General features: G+C 36.3%; 2 protein-coding genes across 2 annotated transcripts; one reads left to right on the top strand and one right to left on the bottom strand.

Moving 5' to 3' along the window:
- Positions 1-14,857: 14,857 nt before the first annotated feature.
- LOC143451743 (glial fibrillary acidic protein-like) lies at positions 14,858-20,729 on the bottom strand. Its single transcript, XM_076952466.1, has 9 exons — positions 20,072-20,729; positions 19,683-19,835; positions 19,234-19,472; positions 17,162-17,318; positions 16,833-16,994; positions 16,565-16,690; positions 16,172-16,337; positions 15,839-15,984; positions 14,858-15,558 (listed from the first exon to the last, which is right to left on the bottom strand). Exons 1-9 carry the CDS (start codon positions 20,207-20,209, stop codon positions 15,526-15,528), a joined length of 1,320 nt encoding a protein of 439 aa, XP_076808581.1. The 5' UTR covers positions 20,210-20,729; the 3' UTR covers positions 14,858-15,525.
- A 3,519-nt stretch (positions 20,730-24,248) lies between these two features.
- Positions 24,249-27,005, top strand: LOC143452108 (NXPE family member 4-like). The gene is made up of 2 exons (XM_076952954.1): positions 24,249-25,267; positions 25,495-27,005. Exons 1-2 carry the CDS (start codon positions 24,474-24,476, stop codon positions 26,459-26,461), a joined length of 1,761 nt encoding a protein of 586 aa, XP_076809069.1. The 5' UTR covers positions 24,249-24,473; the 3' UTR covers positions 26,462-27,005.
- Positions 27,006-27,149: the final 144 nt, after the last annotated feature.

The raw sequence follows: 27,149 nt of genomic DNA, 5'->3' as shown, positions 1-27,149 counted from the left end.
GTGGCATGCGGTGACGCATTAACTTTTTTTAGAGTTATGTTTGCAATAACGCTTAGTTAATGACAAACAGAAACAGTGCCCTACTAGGCAAAATAAAAATTTGCTCCTACTTCCACATTTATTTGTAAATAAAACCCTTGCGTCCATACATCAGTGATTTTTTGTAGAAATCCTCTTTATTTTGCACCAGCTTTGTGAAATCTCCATCATAATGGCGATTATTGCCAGTCAGGGCCAAGCTTACACCAATGCAACTGCATTGGGCACTACTCTGCTTTGTATCAAACAAAACTAACACTTAGCCTTATATTTTTTGCAAAACTTGATGTTATTTTTCAACCTGTTCTCTAAAGGAAATGTTCTGGTGAGAATGTATCACAAAACAAAGCTTCGCTGGGAAGTTGATTTGCACAAACTCGTTTTTTGGTTTATAATTATTATTAGTAAATGAAGATATTAAAAATCAGTAGTTAGTTGTTAATAGCACAGGGAAGAAGTGACGAAGACGTAACCCTATCGAAACCGGGGGTGCAACGTTACTATTTTAACTATGTGTGGCCGACATTGCACAGAAATTTTTAAACTTTAATTACTCGAAAACTATACATTGTAGACTGATCGGATTTTTACAGGTTAGTAGCAAAAACATCTGGCTTCCTGGAAACATCATAATTGTAAAACTAAAGAAAGTGCATTGAGTGTAAGTTAAGTATTTCTACAAGTGATACATTTCTAGAAGTTTTTCTTGTTACGCCACGCTCTCGCTGTGCGCAAAACCAGCTGACTGCGAGAAGAGAACACAAGAGACCAGTTAGTCGAGTTAGTACAGTAGTGCGTGATTGACGAAACAAAAACGATATGCTTCAATGCAGAGAGAGCAAACTCATGAAAATATGACAATATTTCAAAAATTAAAAAATCAAACTTTATAAAACAAACATAGAATGATAACTGAACCTATTTTAATAAAAGTCACCAAATTTCAAGTTTCTACAGGAAAAGTGCAACTGTATGCCACATTTTGTTGTTGACTGTGTGCAGGGTCGACCACAACATAGTCTAAGATAGGGTTAAGGGCTTATAACGAGCATGAAAATACTGATAATAACTGGTATGACCACTAATCCCAAAGACAGTTATAGAAAATAGAAGCAAATTTTAACAGTTTTATATTCAAAACAACATTATCTAGCTTCGATAATAAATTCTCCTTGATTTAAATTTGACAGAGACAATTTTATCACATTGCGCAATGTGCGTATTCCCCTAGGGATGAAAAAGTTTCACATCCGATGTCACATTCGTGGCATGCAACAAGTAATTTGTCATTTCAGCACGTTTTTCCTAGGAACTTTGATAAGGATAAAAGCACACATTATACAGTTGATGAAACTTTTACTATCACAGTTTGGCCATGCCACACTTAATGTAAACTGGCAAACATTTTCCCAAGAATGATATAATGGTACTAAAAATGCCACCTAGGCCGCTACAAATGTATTTCACCGATTTTGACAACATAAGACATAGGTGCTTAATGTGAATACCGTTATAGATCGTAAATTTAGCTAGCTGTTTAGATTTCATTTACCGAAGGTATGAAGTATATTCTTCAGTGAAAACTTCACAATATGCCGAATTTCAACTATAAGTTGTACTTCTTTATGCGGAAAATTAGTACAAAGCGTCAATACTATTTCGTAAAATACTAGAACGACCACCCAGTCACTCCAAAGTAAGCTATTAATGCAAATTAGAACGCCTATTGTTGACAATCGGACTACGCTCGACATAGTTGACACATTCCTATACCAACACCGGGGATAACAATTGTTAAAAACTCTATGAGCACACGCCACACAAAATAGGTTATCATCGCTTCTACAAAATAAGATTGTTTTTATGTTAATTCTAATAGATTCAGCTTTGAACAAAATAATATTGGTTGAAACAAAGATACCCAGTAATAAGTATGCAAATCACATGCGCCAAGACTATTTTTGTCAATGTTTCAAAGTGAATTCATTCAATTCATACACTCGCCAAGGATTTAAAAGAGAAAAACAAGCTCGAAAAGAGAAAGGCGAAGAGAACGAACCACGCTTCACATGCACATAGCATTTCACATTGAATTAAGTTGGCGCCAGGTACTAGTGATCACAGCACATTTGTTATTGTTTTCACAGAAAGTGATGGACACATTAACCACGCTGAGCACTAGTTTTCAAAAAATTATTGTAAAGCATGTATATTTTCGCAATCAACACTACGATTAATCCATTTGTTTATTAAACGATGTTCAAGGCATAACCAATCTTGTGTAAAGGTTTCGTTTTAAATATATCAGCAATTTTGCCAGTTACAACTAATAATGCCACATTATGTCAAGTTTTTGTATTGCCCAGACACAAAAACAAAGGCAATGAAAAAAGCTGCAATGTATGAGAAGAGATAGCCTAGTTCTTGTATAGACAACCGAATCTATTATGCGGAAAAAGATTAACTTCATTCCCGCCGATAGATTATAATTATTTACAAATAAAGCAATTGTTGTGAAACGTCCAGGTCATGCATACGAATATAAGACATGATAAGTTGGACGTCAAGTAAATGCTTTGTGACGTGCGCCTAAATTCCCTTAAAAGGCGAATATAGAATGATGTCCTGCCCTGTTCGTTTTTATCATAGGCATTACTTCCGTTTTGGCAAAGTATGTCGCACCTTTCACGCTTGAAGGGTGTGACACACCTCCGCACACTCACTTTTAGCCCCAGCGGCTCAAGTAGAACTCTGCTATTGGTTACTGTTGAAAAATGGACAGCTTACTGTTCATTTGACAGCACATCAGCTGCTTACGTTGTTGAAAAACTAAACGACAATTGATTACATCGCAAACAGCAGTATAGTGTTGCGCAACCAACAGCAGCAAGCAATAGTAAAGGCGCTACTGGAAAATAGGAGGCTGCCGTTCAACAACAGCATCCACTCTTTTGGCTATGACCCTGCCTCTTTAGCTCGTTAGCAAAAAACATTTATGATTACAGAAATCACATAAAATTACAATTTTCTGTAGAGAAAAGGCTGAATATGTGCAACAATGGCTTATTTAACGTAAATACCTTGTAAACACGTTCGAAAATCGAAATGCTTTACAAACACAAAATCAAATGATTACTGTTGAACACGGAAAACATGCAGAAAAAGCTTTCCAGAAAAAAAATACACTAAAAGTATGTGAGTAGCCTACTAAGTTGGCTCAGTAGCGCCGCTGCGCTGGGGACAACCCATGTTCTGTGTTCGAGACCCAGTGGTGCTATTTTTGTAATGTTCAGTGGAGCTGGTGAGCAGTTCCAAATTCGGGTAAAATAACAAAAATGAAATTTAAAAAATGTGTGAGAATAGTAACCTCTGTGGTGGTTAATGTCAAGCCTCATTTAGAACATGACACTGCGACCAACTATGCCGTTACCAAAATGTTACATAGCGATGAAGACAGAAGTAGCGAAGACAGTTATTCGGATTTAGCTGCTGAAGAAAAAAGATCTTCATGACCGTTACTCTGTGTGCCGGATTGCAGAGTATGGCAGTTTTTGCCAAGATCTCGGGGTTGCAAAATAAAAATTCCAGTGTGCAAGGAAGCAGTCGGTATGCACTGCGACTTGTGGCCCAAGCCTGTCCAGCATTTGTGGTATACAAGGTACAGTCTTTTATAATAAAAAAATGTAGAAAAAATTGGTGTTTCCTTCTTCTAGAGCAGGGGTTCTTAAACTTTTTGGCACACGCCCCCCCTTGACGGTACCTAAAAGATCCGCGCCCCACCTCATTGCAAAATAAAAAAGCATTATACAAAACAACGATTTATTTTCAATTAACTTTCAATAATGTGACGGATGTAGTTGTTTTTGGGAAACCAAACGTTTAATTCGAGGCTTTGCAGAAGATAATGCACATCTTTAATGAAAATTGTACAAGATAATGCACATTTGTCATCTCTCGCGCCCCCCTTATGAATCTTACACGCCCCCCAGTTTAAGAACCACTGTTTTAGAGAGATCATTCTTCTCCCGGTACACAATATCATCCATTTTGACCAAACAATTTTGGGTGTGCTTCTGCCATAATCTACAGTCTGGTTTGTGTGTACTTGATATTAGTGTTCCTGACTTAAACATTTATGGTTGTCAATGTTTTGCCAATCACACACGTTATACAAAACAAGCAAGTTGTTTTCATTGCTTGGTTATTTAGTGGTTAAGGGTTCGAAGTATAGCAAGTGTTTATTGGGAAGAACAAGCTTTTGCTTACTCGTTTCCTCTACGCAACACAACATAATATACAACAGGCATTATACCGTATATAAGCCCCCTTTTTGATGAATATATTGGGCCAAAAAAACGAGAAGGGCTTATATGCCCAACCAGAAATCTGGAAAAAAGTATGTCTAATCGGCTGAATTTCTTTTCTGTTAGGTATTATTACGTTGTGAACATTAGGGTTGCTAATTACTCGGAATTTGGAAAACCAGTTTTCAACAAGCTTTATTTAAAAAAAAAGAGATAAAAAACCACCAAGTACGCATTAAAAACATATTTTTGGCTTGAAAAACTTGGAGTGGCCTTATAGGCTGGTATATACAGTATGTGCAATTAATTTTTATCTCCTACACACTTAGCTACAGAATTAGCTTTTTGATCTGGATGTTATGCATTCTTTAAACTTTACCTCCTTTTGGACTTTCTGGTCTACTACAATTTTGGCAGAATACTAGGCAAGGAAGGTTAGCCTAAATACTGGTAATTTTGGATTTAGTAGGTCTACAAACTTTCAATTGGATTTGTGGTAAACGACGGATAAAAATGTTATAAGTATCCTCTGGATTCGCTTCTGAAAGTGTAGGATGCGAACTGAGAAGCGATTTCGAAAACGTTTAATGGGCATCGCCAAAGGCCGCGGGAAAGAGAGATAGTCCCATCATGACAGCGAGTTGATCTAACTCTGGTAACAGTTCCGTGCTCTTTTCGACTAGGCCTAGCACTGCAGGTAAACTGACAGTGCCAAGTAAATGAAAAACATTGATGAAACTTGTATTGAAGCAAAGTTAACTAAATGATACTCTGCACAGACGCATGCATTTATATAAAAAGTTAACACTAATTTTGGCAATTAGTGGTACCGGTATGTCTAAAAATGTGCGGATTGCGGATTTTTTGAAAGGAAGAGCCAAAACTGGCATGCCTGTGGTATTAACCGCCACAGATTGAAGGATCAGGCTAACAGCCTTTTTAAAAATATTTTTAAGATAAAAGACTGGAACCAGTTACTGGATTCAAACGTCACCACCAGCACCACTTAAGTCTTCAGCTTTAGACAAAGAGGTGTTAGTTTTCAGTACTAGAATCTATTGGATAGCATTGGTATCCTTTTACATACATCATTGTCGATGTACCGAGAAGTTGCAACGAGCAGTATTTTATTAATTTTAAAAATTTATGTCTTTGCACGACTTCACACCCAAATCTGCGTCTTTACAAACATTATTTTGTTTGTCAAAAACTTCTATACTTTACCGCCCGGCTCCTGTACTCTTCAGTCTGCATTGCAGTAGCGTGCAGACAATCGCCTAGGCCTAGTAGGTTACGGTACCCAATTCTGTAATTACTGTACCGCGGCACGGTTCCCGAAGTTTGTCTTAAGCATTGAAGTCATTCTTTTTTCAAAAAATTTCAACCGTTTGCAGTATTCGGTAACCATATGTAGCCGTTTATTTCCCAGGGTCTAGGCCTAGTAGACAAGTGCACAAGCACATGATGATTCTGTATACTAGACCCCAACTACTCAAATTGTGACGTGATCTAGTTGTGCACTTGTAGACCACACCCAACGATTTAAGAGCTAAAGCATCCTAGGCTATGCAATCTAGTAAACCAGCATTGATGCTTACGTCACGCCCCTCATATGATGACATCTCAGACGCAACAGCAATGCCCAGTCATGCAGAAAAAACCGAACTGACTATTTCACTGGCGTCTGTTTATTACCGAAGTTCCTGAATCGGAATACGGTAACCAGCAGATTTTCGCTGATGGGTTTTTATCACTCTCGTTTTCGTCGGGGATACGAAAGCAATACGGGGTTGTACTGATTGACGATGAAGATGGTAAGCTGGAGGTCTCGTTTTCGAATCTTGCTATTACTTGACTTCATTTTTTGTCCAACTTTATTTTTGATCTAATTTACTCATGATAGATGAGACTGTGGGTCGGAGGGGATTAGTTTTAAATTAATTAAGATTTAAAAAAGTTTGATTTTAAGTTGAAAAACTACGTTATTTACTACTACGTAACTACGTATTTCAATTCGCAGCCTTGCTTAATAATTTAATCCTGAAAAGTGAGAGTTTGGTTCAGAGGGGATTAGTTTTAGGTTAATACAGGGTGTGGCAGAAAAACCTACCATATTTCAAACTAGGAAAAAGAGACAAAATTCATAAGCAATCAAAACATTTATTGTCTCATCTCAAAGTGAAAAGGTTACCATTTGATGTATTTATGTTTTAAAGATTACATCCTGTAGGTGGCGCCCCTCCAGGCCTCCAGGTGGCTTTCGCTTTAGTGCTAAACCCGTAGCTCTGAAATTTTTGACCCAGAGCAGTACAGATTTTCGATTGGGACCAGGATCGTTACAGTTTAGTTTGAAATGAGTCTTAAAATTTCTGAGCGTTCGAGTCACAGATTCCCCATTTCTAATGAAATCTTCCTCAATAAATGCACGGTGTTCGCCAGTCCAGGCGAACATATAGATAGAAAATTTTAAAAATTTGCACAAAACATTATTTACTTATAAAAACTAAAACCTGAAACACAAATGCTAAGTCCTTTGCTGCAAAATTTCAATTCAATCTCCTGTCAGACTGCTACAGCTCTGGTACAGTAACAATTTGAAATGTGGTAGGTTTTTCTGCCGCACCCTGTATAAACTTTGAAAAAATTAGTGCGTCATTTGGAGTTGAATAATAAGATAGATTTTAATTCACTGACTATTGTAATTGTCATTTACTGTATTCCTAATTTCTTAGTTCACTAAACGGCAGCCAGTAAAACAAGTTTCTACGTACTATACCAGCTGCTGCTTACCCAAGTAAGAAAATACCAATTGCATAACCGGCTAACCGTTTACCGAAGTAGCTTTGTGCAAATTGGGTTTGTAGCGGCCATGTAGAAGAAAAGATCCTCTCTCTCTCTTATTCTGATCGATAATAAAAAGGTTTATAATAAAAGGTTATTGGTTTGGCGTTGGTCGCAGCGTATAAACACATTCGCACAGAAGGTTACCCACGTCGGTACCATATTTCGGCTGTGTTCGCTTGAGAAACTTTCAGGCTGTCAGCGTGTTCGTCTCAAAGTTATATTTATGGCCACTGATTGGATACGTTTTTATCACATGTGTAACTAATTGTGAATGTGTACTGCGCTACTTGAAGCATAACAGTAACATCCGTCTGAATCACACTTTGTCTTATGAGGATCTTAACTTAATTTACCTGTTGAATTAATTATATCTGACTCTATTGTTGCGTGCCGTTAGAATACTCTAACCCAGGCATGCACAACATACAGCCTGCGGGCCGCATGCGGCCCGCGAAACCTTTTCGTGCGGCCCGCGAGATATTCCGTGATTTCGCTCATTCAGGCATTTTCTCCACGGTTACAGTTACATAATCAACGAATCCGATGCTTTACCGCCGATAAGCGTTAAAAACAACTAGATACTGTAGTGCGAGAGGCAACCGTCTCTTGACAGTAACCATCTTCTCAATAATATCTCTTATTCGACGGTTAATCGGTCACATTATATAAAGTAGGCTACACGTTAGTTACAACAATGTAAGCACGCGGCCCGCGAAAAATTTTTTTCCCTAAAACGGCCCGTGTACTGTTTTGAGTTGTGCATGCCTGCTCTAACCTTTTGTCAGCGAAAAGGTTATAATATTACAAGAGAAATAGCTCACAAGAAAGGTTTTATAATGGGTGCTGTACACTTTCTCAATATTGCGAATAACCAAGAACATAAGTAACACTACTGCTTATAAGATGTCTATTGTATGAGTTGCAATCACCATTTCTAGCTTAGACAACTCATCTGTAGAATTTGATGATTCACTCAGTTAACACTCTCTCTCTCTCTCTCTCTCGGTCTCCGCTCGCTGGTAGAAGTGCCAACTTATAAAACCTAAATGCATTGGGACTTAAAATCCTGGATATGATAAACGCAGCAATTCGTAGCAGGTGCAGCCAGGAAAACAATGTGTTGACAATGGGAGATATATATAGCTAAAGGTGACACATTGATACCTAGATAAATAATAATCAGTATCTAAGTTAAGAAGCGGACATTCTCAATAAAGACTTCTTATTAGCACAGACAGTCGAAAACTACCTGGAAACATACTAAAAAGAGTTCACACGAAGTTGTTCAGAGCAAGTTTCCAAATATCAAACGACAGTTAAAGTGTTTATCAAAAAAAAAAACAATTTCACAAACTTCAATCAACAACTAAAAAACACTTTTGCAAGAAATGATATAATGGTATTAAAAATACTACCAAGGCCGCTACACATCAATGTTACAAACCGGATTGGCGCCTTCCGTCATTCCTTAGTCAAGCGAGATAGCTGGTGAAGTTGATGCTGTTTTGCAGCTATTCCTCGATATTGACAAATCTCATCTTAAGGTGTGAATAATTGCAGGCTGGTAGTTGTTCTAGGAAGGACTTACATACGTTCAGATAAATACATTAATTTCCAGTTGTTCTATTAGTCAGACCGTATGAGCTAAAAAGCTAGACATGTAGGCTAAACGTGGTCACCACGAAATACTACATCCTCCACTTTTCAAAAATTAGATGTTTCAAGACAGAGATACAATTCTTTAAAATATAATTTACCCAAGAGTAAATAGTTATTTTAGTATAACATTTGCAAGCCAATATAGGCATCATTATGTAACTAAAGCAATTGGCCTGACGATGACGTCACACATGTACGTTACTTTGTTTTACAATATTTAAATGATTTATTCTGGTTAACCTGAGCAAAAGTCTATGAAATTATCAAAAGTTTTATTGCGAGATAATAGGCTACAATGATTACAACGGATTGTTATCAAACAAAATTGCTTTTTGATTCGTGCTAAATAAAAATTAATTATTATGAGGTGCCATAAAGTTGCAAACAAACAACTAGCGTAGGAAACATAATTATTAACAATGTACGAGAACAAATATGTTTCGGACATGTATCGGACGAACGTTCTTCATCAGAGTAATGTAAGTTTTAAAATCAAAGTTATGTAAATATTTATATCATAATAATATCATAATTATATCACATGCAAGAGAAAAGTACACGAAATTTAGAGTTTCCAGACAAGACGATACAGTAAACGATATAATAGGTGCAAAGGCATTGTTCAAAATAACAGGCTGTGGTGATAGCAGATGTTGCGAAAGGCAAGGTGTAAAAAATAGCAATCGCTAAATAGATGACGTTGGAAACATTAAAGCATATGTAATTACGGGCATGGGGTGGGGAGATTAGTTATACACTTTTAATAAAAACGATGAACCATTTTCATAGGCTTGTTTATTAAGGCTTAGATTCAATTGCTTAATAAAAACTGCTTCGTGGATCTTGCATTCATAATGTTTTTTTGCATTTCCGTAAAATTTTAAAGTTTTCCTCGTGATTTGAATCAATGCATGTTGAACAATTCTTAATATGATTTTGGATGATGATTTACCTGCACAGTCTAAGCGCGTGTGCTCTTTCATATATCCTTGTGTGAAAGCGACGTGCAGTCTTACCAGCATAAGTACAGCTCACGTCATGCGGGCCTGTATATTGCTACTAGTGCACGTTTGGCAAAACACGGGTTTGGTTTGCAATAAAATCCGCAGATGACGCACAAATTCCTTATTTGGATAAAGTAAAATCCTCCCTGCGACCACCATATTCGGTTATGAGAGCCGATTGTGACGTATCTGAAATACTTGACTTAAATACTTGTCGCTGCATAAAATTACCATGACACCGGTTGAAACATTTTCATGTTGGTGATTGCTGACAACTATGTCGCTTATACAGTTATACACAGGAACCTAACATGTTACGTCTCAAACATACTTTGTGCCATACATACTCCTTGGCGTGTTGAGGATATTGGTAGGTAGGGTGATTTGCAGGCTTGTTCATGGGACATTTTTTTCTGTCCCATCCCATCCCATCCCATAGCAATTCATGCCTGTCCCATCCCATCCCATCCCATGCCATCCCATCAAAATACAATTCAATAAATGTTATTAAATTTATGGAAATTTAAGTCTAATGTCTATTAGAATTGACTACATGTACAAAGAGAGATACAAAACGACAAAATTTATTGACTTTGTTAACTTTAAAGTTCAGAAAAGTTGTCTATCTATGACAATTTATTATCATTGGTACTCATATTCCGAGTCACTGTGCTCATTTAGCAAATTTTCAATGCCATGGGAATTGCAATTCGTGCTGTCCCATCCCATCCCATCCCATGGGACATTTCCCATGGGATTCCCGTGGGAATCCCATTCCCATGGACAAGCCTGGACTGATTTGGCGGTGGCAGCGTTAATAAAGTTATTATCGAAATTTTCAGATTCAGCCATTGCACATAGGTTTTGATCACGTACTGATATCATGAGTGTCGCTTCGACTAGGTCATGCTGATAAATGGCAGTGATGGAACACAAGGTCGGTGTACCTTTTATATGTGTATAGCGACGGTTTTGAAAGTACATTTTTCTTTTACATATATCTTCGTCAAATGCCCAACTCTCACGCATATGTTGCATGTGAGATATCTCGTCGGACAATATTTCCTTTCGTGAAAGTCATAACCGCAGATTTAGCACTTTTTTGTTTTGAACGAAGCTATATGATGCACGTCATCGCATCGTTAAATTGTTCCGCTGGTTTCTCGGTTTCATTGCTGGAATGAAGACTTTGTGGGTTCGTAGACGTTGAGGAGAATGGAGAGCTACAGGTAGAGGCATTTTGATTGCCATATCTGTTGTGTTTTGTTGATCCACCGCTGATTCGAGAGAAAAAGTTGTTGCGTAACCAGGCAGGTCTATAGTTGCTATTAATACAACTAAAGCAGAAAGCCTCATATTCCATTTATTTGCAGAAAAGAAAACATTAATTAATTTCGGGTTGACATCGTCCTTCATAAGAATAATACAGTATATGATGTATAGTAAACGTGAAGCCACTAGAAATACATACGATGCATTTCCGATACATGCATGCATATATGTACACTCGTAACTCGTAAAATACACACAATACACATAAATACATATAATCGTAATAGTCACTTATATGGATGGTAGGCAAAGTACTGTTGTCAAGAAATTAAAAATTTACAGATAGAAGCAAGTGGCATGTTTATAAAACATATAAACCGCATTGAAAAATAGAACATAAGCGTTTTCTTAGTTTGTACAACAAACATGATTTACGTCTAATCTATAGAATCTAGAGATACGGAGTCTAGAGTTTAGACCAATAACATAATGAAAACAATAACAATAAGTAACATGATAAACTAATAAAATAATAGTAAACATAAATAAAGTAAAAGTCAGCCCTATTGTGCTATCGTGTATTCTGCTTTTTTATTCAAAGTGACTACTTCACCTCGGTCAGATCAAACCCGGTCAATTCAACCCATAAAAGAGATAATAAATGCTAATGTTACCACCAAAATATATATACAAAAACTCAACCAAATGCCATCCGGTAATAACATATAACATCCAGTAAAGGTGTATTATAATCATTAACTCAGTCTGATTAATTAATTTAATAAAACTTTCTATATGCACTATAACTACCAGGTCGTTGTTAGTTGACTGATAAACTTTGCAGAATCTAAGAAAATACCCACTTGCAATGACCCCCTGGCTTAAATCAACACTCAACAAAGATTTTTCATACAACAGCAGCACGATTCGCTGCACAACGTTAATCACGAGCGCGACCAACCGATGAAATACGCAAACAACGACGACTTACGCAAACTGCATAAAGATAGGCTAATTGAAATGAACCTCGCCAAAAGAAACGCAATCCCAGGGATCGAAATCCCATTTCTGTATGGCCAGGGTGAAGGCCCGATAATATAGGGTATGGGATAATATAGGTAGGGTAAGTGCACAAAAAACATACCAATAAATGTTATGATTAGGGTAGCCTACCTCAACGATCCCGTAAACAAATTACACATTTTACAGACAACAAATATACCCTGACAGTAACCTATCTATGTATTTATTGATTAAAGTAGATACAAATTACAGTGTATAATTTATAGTAACATAAAAAAAAATTTGCCATTCTAACGGTGTTGTTTTTATCCCAATAAACTGAACTCATACACAAGAGAAGGTGTTTTGACTGACAACATATCGATTGAAGCAACTTTGGGAATTGAGATGGAAAAGATGGAAGAGAAAAAGGAACTGGCTCAGACCACAATTCATTGATTATGATAAATCTGAATTTATAGTTGAATTTAGAATAAATTCAAAATTTAGTTGAATTTAAATTACCAACCCATTTCAGAGCTCACGTGCAAAGCTCAGAATGTCATTTTTGCACGCTTACCATTTCCATAAAGGGCAAACAGTGTCATATTATAGCATATCTATTACAGCATCTATTACAAGAGAGCATCCAAATAGAGGTATACATTAGTCAATAAAGACTTAGAGGTTCAAATCAATGTATAAATCCAATAATTTGTTATTTTTTTTAAAAAATGAACCAAAAACTGTGTTTAGAATGAATGATAATGGTGCTGACTGAATTCATTGCTATTTTTTTAAATACTGTATACTACGTAGTCAAAAAAACTCGCTGATAAAAACAGACATTTTACATGAAATAGTAATCAATGGACCTAGCCTTACATGCGAGCGATTAAATGAACAATTGAGTGAATTGTTATTTCCAGTATGAAATGCAATTATGTTTCAACAGGTCCCGGGTTTGTTGTCAATGCTTTGTATTCAATTTAATGATTTTATGTCAACGTCTCGGTAGCAGAGCTGCTTCACCTGACTTCACCATTTTTGTGGTACTCAAAAGTTCACGCGTAATAATATTTTCCAACTATCAACTACTTCTAAACCATTCACCTTCCCATGAATGAGAATCTGATCTGACGATCTGTGATCTCCGTCGCATGTAGCCTACAATTCCTTATCTGAACTGCTTGTTCTCATATAAAAGCAATTTTAGGTAAAAATGTGCAAAATTGATCGTCATGGTAAAAAGTTAATAACAAATGAGAACCACCACCATCATGACGCATCTGAGCCACGTGTTTGGCTCAAATGTTTTATTTGCGTCTCGCCACAACGTGACGCATCTGAGCCACACTCGTGGCACATCTGAGCTACACCTGTGCTTCAAACATTTTTTCTGCAAAAGCACGATGTACAGACTACAACCGCTGTAGCAATTCTGGCGCAAAGAAAACTGACCAGGCGGTCATTTCATATTCCCAGCTTGAGCGGTGACAGATGTGTAAGTCACTTGACAATGACAGCGGTGTTTGGAATTAGATACATAGATAATGTGAGAACAACAGATAGCAGAATAAGTATTGTCAGCATAGAAAAACGTCGAATTGTATGTGTGCAATGTTATGGCTCTAGATAGCTTGTTTTTGTATTTATAACATTTGTTGCCTAGCCTTAAAGTTCAAATGTGTCATCTTTTGTGTATGATTAAATAAGTGTAAAGGTAGAATATATAGCCTAAACGAACTTAAAGGTTTTGTTAACTTGGTGTACAATTGGCAGCAATGGCATTTTCAGCGATTTTAGGGATAACATGAAGTTGCAATTGTAGCAGCCTACTTCAAGCCCTTTTCCCGTGCTCTCCCTTTTCTGCATTTTAATCATCCTAAAACAACATCTTGTGAGATACAAATTTATTACAATTGTAATTAATGCTTTAATTTTGTGGAAGCGGCCTTCTAAGCAGTAACGTTGTTTTTAGGTGCCGTTCTCGTATATTTCCAAGTCCATTTCAGAAAAATCAAAAAGTGGATCCTATTGCTCGTTTTCAAAGCTTGAAATATACGATGGTCAAACATGTTATGAGCCTTGAAACAAATGAATAATTTATTTTGAGTGTTTTCTTGGTTCTGTGAATGTTATTAAAATGTCTTGGTTTTATCATAAAAGAATTTCGTTACTGCAGTGTAATTTACCCGTAATATTCAGTTAGTGACATGTAATATTTGCAATAAAAACAGTGCAATTTACGTTTTGTGGTGTTTCATTTTACAGTCAATTTATAGTAAAAAATTGCAAACGTTGCATGTAAATTTTCCCGCCTGTAGTCTGCAGGTAAGTTTAACAACATTTTTTTCATCTGTGCTTTTAAATATCTTTGCTTGCTTTTAAATTAAATATCTCTGTGACTTTGACCCAGCAGCGTTGGAATAAAAGTGGATTGGAGAAGAACTTTCTCTCTATGGTTCTAACTATAGATGCCAGTTCCTTGTTTCATTAGGATTTTGGTTGGTAATTGGGTGAAAGACCTAAGTTATTTTATTGACTGGACAAAATAAGGACAGATTCTAGTTATTGCCTGGCATCATTTTCTCGTCTTTAGAATTTGAACTTGACCATTTGCTATTTCAACGCTCTAACAAAATATACTATTAGTTTGTTCTTTTACTTACACTAGCTAAATAAAGCATAATTTGTAAGTTTTATCAAGTAGCACCGAGGAAACACAACATGTTTCAGCGCAGATCTTTGTATTGTATATTTGATTAGCATTTTATGGTTAATTCCATGAAATTCACTTTTGTACATTTTAGTTACAAAACTCCACCAAGAAATACATTTCCTGTTATTTTGCCACACTGGAAAACCTATATGCAGAACGCAATAGAATACTTTTTAGGAGTTGATGCGACAATCCCCACACCAGTAGCTTGCAAATACAGGCGACTATATAGTTTATACTCTATCTATAGCATAACAAAATTACATAGTTATAGACACAATGTTTGTTGAGCATGAATGGCTCAATGTAAATAGCAACAAGATTATAGGCTTTTAGTTAGTATATCAGCTATACTTTTTGTTTTTTCACCGTATGTGAACAAAAATAAGTGCAAAATAGTGCTACTAATACTATATGGTGGTACATGCAATTTACAAGTAGGCTAAAAACCTCATTCGGAAATAAGCCTACTTAGGATTACACTTCAGAATGGCATAAGCGTAATGTTTAGTCGCTTATATTTTATACTCGAATTTGGTTTATACTCCATACTTAGATCTGGCTTATATTGCTATATCCATATTTCATACAATGTGACATAATTTTGATAATACAATAGTGGCCCATGTTTATATACTGCAGGATATTAATTGGTGATCTGCACTAAAGCGCTTTCAAGCTATGGAGATTTGCGTCCATCTTTCGATTGTGCCTGCAAAAAAGTACTTATGTCGTAAAAAACTTGTTTATAAATTTGAATAATGCTCAGTGATGATTAAATGCACAAAATGACCGTTAAAAGGCATGTAATTAGGAGTTGTCATTTAAAAAAGGCTTGTACCTAATACCTATGTAAACTCTGATATTCACCAACTTAGATTTTCTTGTCGAATAGATGAATGGACTAATCATTGAGCTATTTCGTATTATTTTATCATTTATAATCTAAAAATTTTTACTCTAAAATCTCTCTCTAAAATATTCAGACATACCATTTTGCTGGCGCTTTCATATTCTTCCACCACTTTTCGAAGCGAATATGTTGTGCCACTCCTGCTTACATTTGGTGCAACCCCTTGTAGTCGGAACTCTTCACCTTCCAGCAACTTGTGATAGGTACTGATCTCAAAATCGAGCCCTAAACGATATTAAAAGTACAATAAAATTCAAACATGTTTCTGTCTTTAATTATCAGGAACCTCGATACTTATATACCACTACTTAGACTGCTGAAGTTCTCTGGACACAGAGCTGACCAAAATTATTTGATAATTATGTAGTGTAATTTTTGTGCAACAAATCCCAATTATAAGGTAAAATAATACCTAATTTGACCGCAAGCAAATCTTGGTATTCTCGCAGACGTTCTGCCATCTCGGATTTAATCTTCTCAAGCTGAGTTTGCAACTCTGCAATTTGGTCTTGGTATGAGTTAATGTCACGTCCAAACCGTTCTTCGACATCAGCCAGTTGACGTTCAAGGTAATCTTTCTAAAATGTGTAGGTTTATTGCATATTTGTTCTGCTACATTTGCTGATATCCTCTACTACCCAAATAAGGTAGACGACGAGGACGTATAGCCTATATCACAGAAGCCATCCAGATTTATTATACACCTCTGTCGTGTCCCAAAACTATTTCTTATTAATAATATGATAATGCATATTATAGAGTTGAAATATTTATATTTGCAAAACGTTTCGATAGGTTTACTTACGTTGGAACGAAGAGATTCTATTTGGGTGGTATGAGTACCGACTCGGTTTCGCATCTCGCTTAAATCGCTCTGTGCATCCTTCAACCGGTTTGCATCTTGCGATACTTTTGCATTTAGATCATTGAGCTGAACAAAATCGCAATGTTAAATATGCTTTAAAGGTAGAGAAAGAGAATAAGTTTAACTCGTTTGCTTTACAAAAATGTATTTAAATTCATAATATTAAAGTCTATGAATAAAAATGGAAATGAAACATTGAAAATCTTACTTTTCCACTATACCATTCCTCAGATTCTTCCCTGTTTTTCTTCGCTGCCAAATCGTACTGTGCCCGAATGTCTCGAAGGAGATCCGAAAGATCGGGACCATGGGTGTCCACTTGGACGCGAACGTGGTCAGTGACCAATTGAGATTTCAGTTCATTGACGATCTATAAATAAGAAGTGAACGCAAAACTTTAACTTCGTTACTTTCATTGTTATTATTTCAACTCTTATAAGTTGTTGGGTTATGAGACGTTCAAATTTGTTCTTGCAGCATTAGTCTAGAAAGCATATCTACCGAAGTAGTCAAAATATATATTGGGAGTATATTTACCTCAGTGTGAGCCAAGTTGTCAAAATCAAGTTCCTCACGAAGAGACACTAATTTCCGTTCCAAATCAACGCGACTAATTGTACAATCATCAACATTTGATCTCAAGTTGGTCAATTCCCTTTCAAGTTCTTCTCTCTCGCTTACAGCAGTTTCATGCCTACAAACCAAAATTCCTTAACATAAACCGAAGTAGAAATATTTACTAACTCTATGATTAACTCAAATCTAAGTCATGTTTGATCACAACACGGTTCGAGTTTACATGTCAAGTTTATCGGCATTCAAAACTCTGTTTGAAAACTTTGCTTCCCTTGATACTAACACATAAGAAAAAAACTAAACTATACTGTATATGCTTTGATTTGACATATATTGTATTGGTTATGAGTAGGGCCATTTTTATTTTGACCTAAAAAAAATTTTTTTTGACTTTATTTTTATCAAATTTTGACTTTATTTTGACCTAACGAAATTGCTTATTTGTAGAGGCCACAGTTCTTCCTCCAGTTACCCAAACATAATATTTTGTCGATTTCAGACCCAAACGTAATATTTTGTCGAAAAGTCAAGGTGTTTTATGGATTATAAAAAGTGCGTCGTGTTTTTTGGCGTTAGATTTAGGTAGCTTGTGTTATTTTGTCCTTGTGAAAAGGGCACTTTGCCTCGATTTTCTCCGAATGGTAAATTCTAATAAACAGCAAATTAAACAGGGAAGAAGTAATGTAACCCCCTTCACGCGGCATAAGGATTAATTTATTTAAATACGTAACAATGAATAAACAATGGACAATTTGCGATAAAAGTTACTGCTGATCCAAGTGGGCATTGTGACTTATTTCCTGCTTTTATGGGTTAATATGGTTTAATTGTGTCGCAGTTCCTGATTTACAATGCTTCCACGAGGATTTTTACAAAAATTACTCTCAAGAAACAGAAAAACTTTGTCAAAAGCCATAATTTGACAAATTTTGACTTTATTGAAAATTTTGACTTTATTGTAAATTTTGACCTATAAACTTCTTAGAAACAATCCCCTAGGTGCTGAAAACAATTTTATTCTTTGATTCGTGGTCAGACGAGGTCCTTAAAAATTTTTGACTTTATTGACTTTTGCGGGCCCTAGTTATGAGCTTATATTTTGGAAAACAACATCAAAAGTATAACGTACACACAAACATGATAGCCTGTAGGCTACCACATATTTAGCAGCAAAATTATAATGTAAGAAGTTTATGTTATATTTGAGACATCGACATCGGTTTTTAAGTAGAAATATTAACGAGCCAATCAAGTAGAATAAATTACTCTAAAGGACATGAAATTCTAAGGCATGATGATATTTAACGTGTTTTAAGTTCAGTTAAAAAATGTCAAATTTAAAAGACATTTCATGTACACCAAATACGACAAGTGTTCGGCGCCTACGTGTGCGACAGATAATGTTAGCCCCGGGCTAACGATCGGTTTGTCATTCAAGAAGCACACGACCATATATGGTAATAAACCTCTTGTTAGCCTGCTTGAGACACGTTTTGCAAAAGATCGTTTATAGCCCGGAGCAACAACAATAGCAAACAGATATTGAGAGCGCAGTATTCTATTATGTCTTGACATTTCTAAAGTTACAGTTTATACGTTTATGAGCGTGTCTACAGTGGTTATTAACATGACTGTTTACGAGAAAGCTTTAAATTTCCAAATGACTACACCCAAAAATGTATTTTAAGATAAAAACGTTCCTTTTCACAAAGGTGAACCAAATAATATGCTCACATTATATGAATCAATTCTGGTTTGACAAAAACATTAAAAAAATTAATTGTGCCATAAAAGTGTAGTAAAAAATACAAAATGGGAATTGCAAAATATTTTAAACGTTTGGAAGTTTTCCTTTTACATTCTAATTAGTGATATCTGCAATTAATTTTTCCAAGTATGTCGTCGAAACAAATCGTTACGTGCTGCATTATCTTTGGGAATTTTCAATTCAGCGTTTTCAAACATTGAATAATCTTACTGTATCATTTTAATGCATTTCAAAGATGTTTAGCAATCACTTATATGTTACTCACTCTCTTTTCAGATCATTGACATCCTGACGCATATGATCTAATTCCGCATCAATAAGAGCTTTATCAGTATTCAGTGAGTCGATTATCGCTTTCAAGCGACGTACTTCACTGGCATAAAGCTCGCCAAGTTTCGACTCGTACTTAACCGAAAGTTGCCTCAATTGGGCCTCCAACAACTTATTCTGCTGTTCGAGGAACCTTACACGTTCAATATACGATGCAAATCGATTGTTAAGACCCTGTAATAAAATTCACAGATTGAAACGGAAGCCTACCATAGTTTATGACTTTCCATTATTGTTCTCTCAGACAGGACAGATTACTTAAAAGATAAAATCAAATCCGAAAGCAAGGTCAAATACCTTCCCGTACCAGTATACCACAATCAATGCATTTATACATTTATGCTCATAGATTAATACGTTGCGCTTATTTTTTAATAGAGTAACCTTTAATTCTTCTTTCTCGCCGGATCTCATGTTTCTAAACTCGAGTCCTTGAGTTCCACCAAGTTCCTGGATGTCTTTCTCGCTAACATACACAGATCCCATTCCAGCGCCATATCCAGAATCATAAGTGGAGGAATACATTCCATACGACATCTAAATAATATAACATAAATATGGAATAAAAGATGAGGACCAAACTTTTATTGTAAAATCTCTTAAAGTACCATACTGTATATATATACATATGCTTAAATTAGCAGCAGAAAACCGCTGATGCTGTAGGCCAGGGTATTTACAGTTAACAAAATAGCTTAGGTTTCGTATTGCATACAGTATAGCAATTTCTTGCGTGGCACGCATTGATTAGTAAAAGCATAAATTTTACTCACTCTTCCTTGTGGTGCGACGTCTGGCAATCTTAAAGGCGAAGAAGACGGAGCTGATAAATCCCGACCTGAGGTTGTTGTTCGAGTAGAAGTGACCACTCTGTATGACGTGCCTTGGCGATTTTGACCAGGAGATTGCATTGCCGCGGTTGAAAAAAGCAAGCCGTTAAAACTGATATAGTAATCTATGCCTTAAGCATAAACTGTAATAAAGCTACCACCGGTTTACTAGACTATTTACCAGACTATTATTCTTATTATTCTAAGCAGCCAGTTCGCTTGCAAATAAGTATAACTTAGCAACCATCGTTTTACTAATCTTTTAGTAAGCTATTGTTTTTATATACTGTATGTCTAGTAAGGTAAGGTGATAATGTGATGGTAGCTGAACCGAGTTAACCTCAGTATAACAAAAAAGCGGAATAAATGGTAGCACACTAAAGGTTAACTTTTAATTAAGCAACACGAGCTTACGCAAGCTTGAGTTTGCTTCATTAGATATAACTACAAGACAGCGATAATTCTAATTTATGGTAAAGGATATGTGCCGTAATTTACTATCATCAAAACTCAATCTGATCTTAGTGGTAAAATATACACTTTCACTGTTCAAAACCATTTACAAACAGTTTACCTAATACAATCTAACTCACACAACAGCCAAACTTCTGAAAGTTACGACGATGAAATCGACGAAATACACTTAACTGCTCTTTATATATGAGTCTAACAGGGACAAACAAAAAACGAGATTTTGAAGAAAACTTCCAAATATGGCGCACTTCTTCCCGGTGTTTTGCTAAGCGTTAACAAATGTCAAGTCTGACGTCAAAATTATAATGTTAAGCATCGCTTTAGGTCATTTGAAATGCCAGAAATTAAAGTCATATTTTCTCAACAACAAGAGCTGTGTATACATCAGGCAGACCGATGATATTATTTGCTTAGATGAAAAACAAATGAAAAGGTTGCATTTAATTAAAAAAAAGCGGGCAGGTTAACTACAATAAAAAATATTCATTACTATAAGGGTATTTAAACACCTAACTGTTAGTAGCTATACTCAATGCAATGAAAGCGCATTTAATTTGTTGAATATTTTTGTCGGGCGTGGTTTTTTCACTCAACCACGAGTTTTCGTTTTCCTCGGAGCACTTATCCTACCAGATATATTAATACTGGCCGGGATTTACAACCGACCGGAGTCTAACTGCAACAAAAAGTATTTTACCTTAGTGGTGGAAGTTACTGCAGCATAAGGCATTATAGTTGTTCTTGCAGCTATAAGTTGTTGCAGAAGTTATAGTTATAATTAGTTTTATCCTAATTTGGTACAATTAGCTTTGTAAATATACAGCTCTTTGTTTTAGGTGAAATATTGAAAAAAAACGATGGTGATTGCATCACACCTTTTTATGATCTTCTAAACTATCTAAACTACCAGTTAACCAAATTAAAACTTCGATTCCCGCTTACAAGAACCACTTTTGCAATATACTGAACTTAGTTACATAGAGCGCAGCTCACCTCTTAAGTAGGCCAACTGGCGTGAAACCCCACTAACTGGCAATTAGATTACAATAATGACATCACATTGTAAAAAGGATGTGCAAGATGCTGATATCCAGATCGAGCACAAGTATGTACAGCAAAATGTTTTATGTGGAAAACATGAAATAGGTATGGTTAAAGTTCCCTAAGCGTGTCACGGGGTATTTTTATGCACCTGTTTTATAAGAACTGCATTTTAATGTTGTATCAACCAATTTCTAAGGCATTAGTTTACGGCGTAAGCTGTTAATTGCTATATTTATTATATATACCCTGTAAACTGTTATATAACTTTTATCTAAGAGTGTGCATGCACTGTTTGTTTACTCCACTATTATAAAGTAATTTGTCCAATGTGTGTGTTAACATCTGTTTTATTGGCGCTATACATTGCTTCATTTGTGTGTGTGCTTATCGGCTTTTATAACTGCTCTCGCACTACCGCACTTCTTTACCATTCACATGTGCACAGTTTTTAGCTTATTTCCCGTGAGGCGTTACTCCGCTACCCCTGAGGTTTTATCTGGTAATTAAGACGCCGTATATGCTTGTAAAAATGTATAATTTCTTTGTTTGTTTTTTTATATAGTGAAATTACAAAAAAAATGCAATTAATCGAAACTTTTCGCATCGGGCGCCCTGAAATTTTGCATGTCACTTTTGTAGGCATTAGGCTGTTATTTCACGAAATCTTGATAAAATCACGTATCTCTAACTCTTACAATAAAATGTTAAATTCAAGAATGAAATTTTGGGCCAAAAAGGTCAAGTTTCATCAATTTTCATCTACAACTGAGGCGAGCCTAAACATACGACCTGGACGTTTTTAACGCGCCATTTGCTAGTGCAATACCCGCACTGAAAAGCAACACCGGGCATGCTGGCCTCTGATTGGTCTAACACACGTTTTTCAGCTATTACGTAGAACGTCCGACAAAATCATTGAAATCGCAAAATTTTAGAATATACGGCGCCCGTGCAACCCCTATTTTCTTGCTATGTGACTAAGATTGATTCTGTTTTTTCTTTGGTGCTCTGCTGGCAAGTATTTTGTTGAGTGGATTTTACGATTCTGCATTTCGATTTTTAGTGAAAGCAGAAACTAAGTGCTGTAAAGTTAAGCCCTTTTTCAGATTGGTTTCTGTCGATTTTAGCAAGCTTTTATGCCCGACTTTCCGATATGTTTTTAATGTAGGTCTACAAGATACGTCAGCTGCTGCTTTTCGATTTATTATCGCCATTAAACGTTTTTCAACTCCACTCCCGTTTTACACAGTTGACCATACATTCGCGAAACGAGCCTGGTAGAGTTCACTTGCCGACCACGCAGACAGACAGTCGGGAATAAGTGCTACCAAGGCACAACATGATTATCTCGGGTCAATAAAGCTTAACATAACTTTAATTATGGTGTTTACACTTTCACAACTCACCAACATTTCGTTTCAAATACATTGCATTTTTTGTCAGTTTTTCACCTGAAAATGATTTATTCAATCTCACCAAGTCACGACTTGTTTAGCAGATTAGATCAGAAACAGCGCGCTTAGTTGACATATAAACCCCAGTACTTTCATGGATATATATACCCCAGTCGAGCTATAGGCTAGGCATATAGACGATACAACCTACTTCCGACCAGTCTTTTCGCCACAGACTAAATCTAGTTGCAGTATACAGGGTTGCCATCGGTCTCAACTCAAAAATAAGGACGACTAGGAATCGAAAGACGAATACCACCTTAAACAGTGCACAACAGGAAAAAGCAACCAATGTTCCTAAAAAAAAAACAAAAAAACAAGACACTATCTGCATGTTTTAAATTTTGGTATCTCTTTGGTACAAAGTGGTATACTAAAGGTTTCAAAATGCCCAAAATACGAACCCCGATCTGCCCTAAAAATAAGGACGCAAGTGAAAATAAGGACATTTCTTAGAAAAAAGGACAAACATATTTTCTAAGACACGGATCCTTAAAATAAGGACTAATCTTAGAAATAAGGACGGTATGGCAACCCTGCTTATAGAGTATAGACTAATCATGACTGAAACAATACAGTGTATTAGGACAGTGAAATAGCTTGAAGGCTAAATTTGGGTTGACTTGATAAAGGGACTTGGTAATGCGATTGTGTTAATTAATTAGTATTAGGATAGAAAATGGTTTCCTTCAAACGCAAAACATTGAAGATATTTCAATCATTTGTGTAATATGGAAAAATTTACGAGATGTGATATTAGGGGCACAGGGTGACACCACCTTACTACCATAATCCAACTTTTAACCTAAACCTAAGTAAGTCCTCAGTTAACCAAATCGAACACTTTAGGCCGTTACAGTACAGCAAAACACTTGCTTCAGAAATGTAGATAATAACGCACAATGCATCGACTAAATCACTAAATAATGTGCAAGTCCCTATAACCTTGTTTATTGCGTCCTCTCCATGTGTATGGAATGCTGCAAGCTAGTGTAAAGCCACAGGTAATTTCCCAGAAAGTTTCCAATTACCACGTCGTGGTATGTCGTATTACAGTATTTCCTTATTAATTGGTGCGTTTAACTTCGAAGAAATGGTCCACGCAAAATGGCAATATAACGTCAGCTTTGTGTGATGTTATCTGGAAGTGGTATTGCATTCACGGAGTTATGAAGAACATAATTTAAATTATCTTTTCTACTTTTCGTGCTGGAAGAGAAACATATAATTCAATGGCTTATGTTTAGTTTATATGTAGAAAGCTTCTGACATTGTACAGGCTATTATAGCTGCAGGAAACCGATAGCTCGAACAAGACTTTCACAGCTTCTTTTATACATGAAGTGTATAGGCCTAAGAATAAGCTATGCAAGATGATTCCTTGGATGAAGTATTATACGTTGTTGGGGATTGGCATCAGCTGTTGTATATCCCTAGTTTATATATCAAGTATACAAATGGATTCTACCTACGTTGGTGCAAAAAGCTTATATTACAGAAATTATCAGTCGAACATAGCAAAGACGACTACTAAAAAGCTAGAGGCATCAAATATCACCAAAGATTTTGCCTTACCTGACGAAACCAAAAATCCAAATTCGGCATTTTATGGAAACATTTACAAAGATACTTACGGTTTGCCGCTTAGCGCATTTGGGGTGTCGTCATTTAAGCAAATACGGACTGAATGGATTCATTACCTTCCATGGCTCGCAACATCTCTCTTAAACTATCGGTCTAATGGACAATCAAACGACACAAGCTCCTTCACCACAATCACTTCTAAACTTTTTGTAAAAAACCGAACAAGTTATGTGGTGGGAGATGTTTTTGTTGCTCATATTCAAGCCAGGGATCAACTGATGCGGAATAAAATGTTCGGAGGTGATTATTTTCGCGCAAGACTCATCAGAACGAGATTTGGAGAAGCAGTGGATGGAATTCCTTGTGCGATATACGACCATGCCAATGGAACGTACACAGTGAAGGCTCCTTTGTTGATGAGCGGAGATTTTACGTTGGAAGTGAAGTTGTTGCTTTCAGTTGAAGGAATTGATCGTTGGATAAAATTTACTGAGTTAGGAGAATACAAGGTCGTGATACACACAGCTGTTTTAAAATCTATGGAGCTTGTTTATTGTGGGATCCATCTCACGACATTTAAGAGGTAAGGTAGCCTCAAGCTAATTTGTACTGGAGTATAGTTTGGCTTTATAAGGTAACTTATAGTCTATCTAAGGGTACAAATGAAAGCGAAACAGCGTGTTAAAGAAAACCGCATCTGTAACGACAAACATTCAATAGTCCTTACTAGCCATATATGATGTTTGGCTTTACTAGAGTAGCCTAAGTGTTGAAATGGAAAATTCTATTGTAATATACAATGTTCCACAGATACTCGCCAGAGAAGCTATGCGATTACAGCAACCCTAGAAACCAAGAACCGTGGTTTTGCGTTCGACCTCCATCCGGCATCTGCCATCCCATCGTTCAATACAGACACAGATTGTTGCCTTGGCGGCCACCGTTTCAAATCAGTGTAGATTCCTTGAAAGAGTACGGAAAATTCGGTGAAGTCTTCGGCTCGTCTGTGCGTATAAAAATAATAAAAAAGGATCCGATAATCTGGAATGTTACTTACGGAATGGAATATAAAGGCACCTCGATACCTGCGGGATATCTCCGAAATGACAGATGGGTTTCACTCCAGCAAAAATCACCAGTTATATCTCTCGCTTGGTCGCGTAATTGTTTCAAAAACAAAGTAATTTATATGGTCGGAGATTCGACTATGAGACAATTTTTCGAGATTGCAGTTGCCGTCTTCAACCTTACACAAACTGGTCCCAGCAATAAGATAAACAGACACGCTTCTCAACTTGGCCAGGATAAAACAGTCAACATCACCATCTATTACAGAACACACGGCGTACCGGTATCCGTGAGGGGTGTGCCTGGCACCAGACCTTATATAAGTGACACTATTGAGACCCTTAAGACGGGAGGCCCTGCTCTTTACGTTATCTTCAATATCGGAGTCCATCTACTGCATTACGATACTTCGTATTTCGTACATAGAATTCTGAAAATTCGCGATGCCATTGCAGATCATTTAAGAATATTTCCTGATACAAGATTCATACTTCGAGGTTTAAATGTGGTGGAAACAATGGAAGAATGGGCAATTTTTAGATTGGAGTTTATCCTTAGAGAGGTGTTCAAAAGTTTAATAGGCGTGTTGTTTTTGAATTTTTGGGATTATACCACAGTGTCGCCACTGAAACATTATCACCCTGGGGAACATGCGCTAAACGAAGAAGCATTATTACTATTCAGTTATGTCTGCAATTGGCCTAAGTAAAAGTTTCTATAAACGTAAGCGTAAATACGTTACATTTTCTTCCATGACACAACTGTAAAGACCAATATAAAATATAGAATTTTTTCTCTTTCGGAAAGTCTCATATACCGAGTAGCATGAAGGCTATAGGATAGATGATATTTTTTCCTTGCTTGTCTTTTTTTATCTTTGTACGAAAACGCAATTTGGTCATATTAGCATGACGTTGCAGTTTCAAATATGCTACTGCAACGTTTAAAGTGCTCTGTGCATAGGAGAACAAACCTGCAGTAGAAAACTATAATTCTACATTTACGTGATGTTGCAATGTTTGTTGAACCAGAGTTTCATTCGAAACGTATTATCTTGAAAATCCATTAGCAGTGCATATACTGCTTTTTCCTCCTTCTTAAGTTGATCCTTGGTTACTTTCGTAGTAGGGTGATTAGTGATTACTGATTATAATTACCATAACAAGACGCAACGTGTAGATTATAATACGGTGAAAAGTTTAAATCTTATATGAATATAATATTACAGTAAGCTGTATCAAATATAACAGATATTTTTGTACCATTTCTTATTGATCCTTACAGTTTTAGAAAGTTGTTGAGAAGCAAACAAATATACTAATAAACCTACATAAAGTTGCAGATATGTTCTATTTCTTATCTGTTTTCAGAAAATTTCGGCAGCTGTTGCCAGATTG

This window comes from Clavelina lepadiformis, chromosome 4 (genome assembly GCF_947623445.1).
Source record: "Clavelina lepadiformis chromosome 4, kaClaLepa1.1, whole genome shotgun sequence".
In the NCBI taxonomy this organism is placed as follows: Eukaryota; Metazoa; Chordata; class Ascidiacea; order Aplousobranchia; family Clavelinidae; genus Clavelina; species Clavelina lepadiformis.
This window is presented reverse-complemented; position numbering and strand designations above follow the sequence as displayed.

Excerpts from the sequence above, each read along its gene's own strand:
- LOC143451743 (XM_076952466.1), bottom strand. The coding sequence starts at position 20,209 with ATGCAATCTCCTGGTCAAAATCGCCAAGGCACGTCATACAGAGTGGTC. Across the intron at positions 19,473-19,682 it reads GCGAGAAAGAAGAATTAAAG|GGTCTTAACAATCGATTTGC; the intron begins GTTACTCTATTA and ends ATTTTATTACAG. Across the intron at positions 16,995-17,161 it reads ACAACTTGGCTCACACTGAG|ATCGTCAATGAACTGAAATC; the intron begins GTAAATATACTC and ends TCTTATTTATAG.
- LOC143452108 (XM_076952954.1), top strand. The coding sequence starts at position 24,474 with ATGATTCCTTGGATGAAGTATTATACGTTGTTGGGGATTGGCATCAGC. Across the intron at positions 25,268-25,494 it reads CATCTCACGACATTTAAGAG|ATACTCGCCAGAGAAGCTAT; the intron begins GTAAGGTAGCCT and ends AATGTTCCACAG.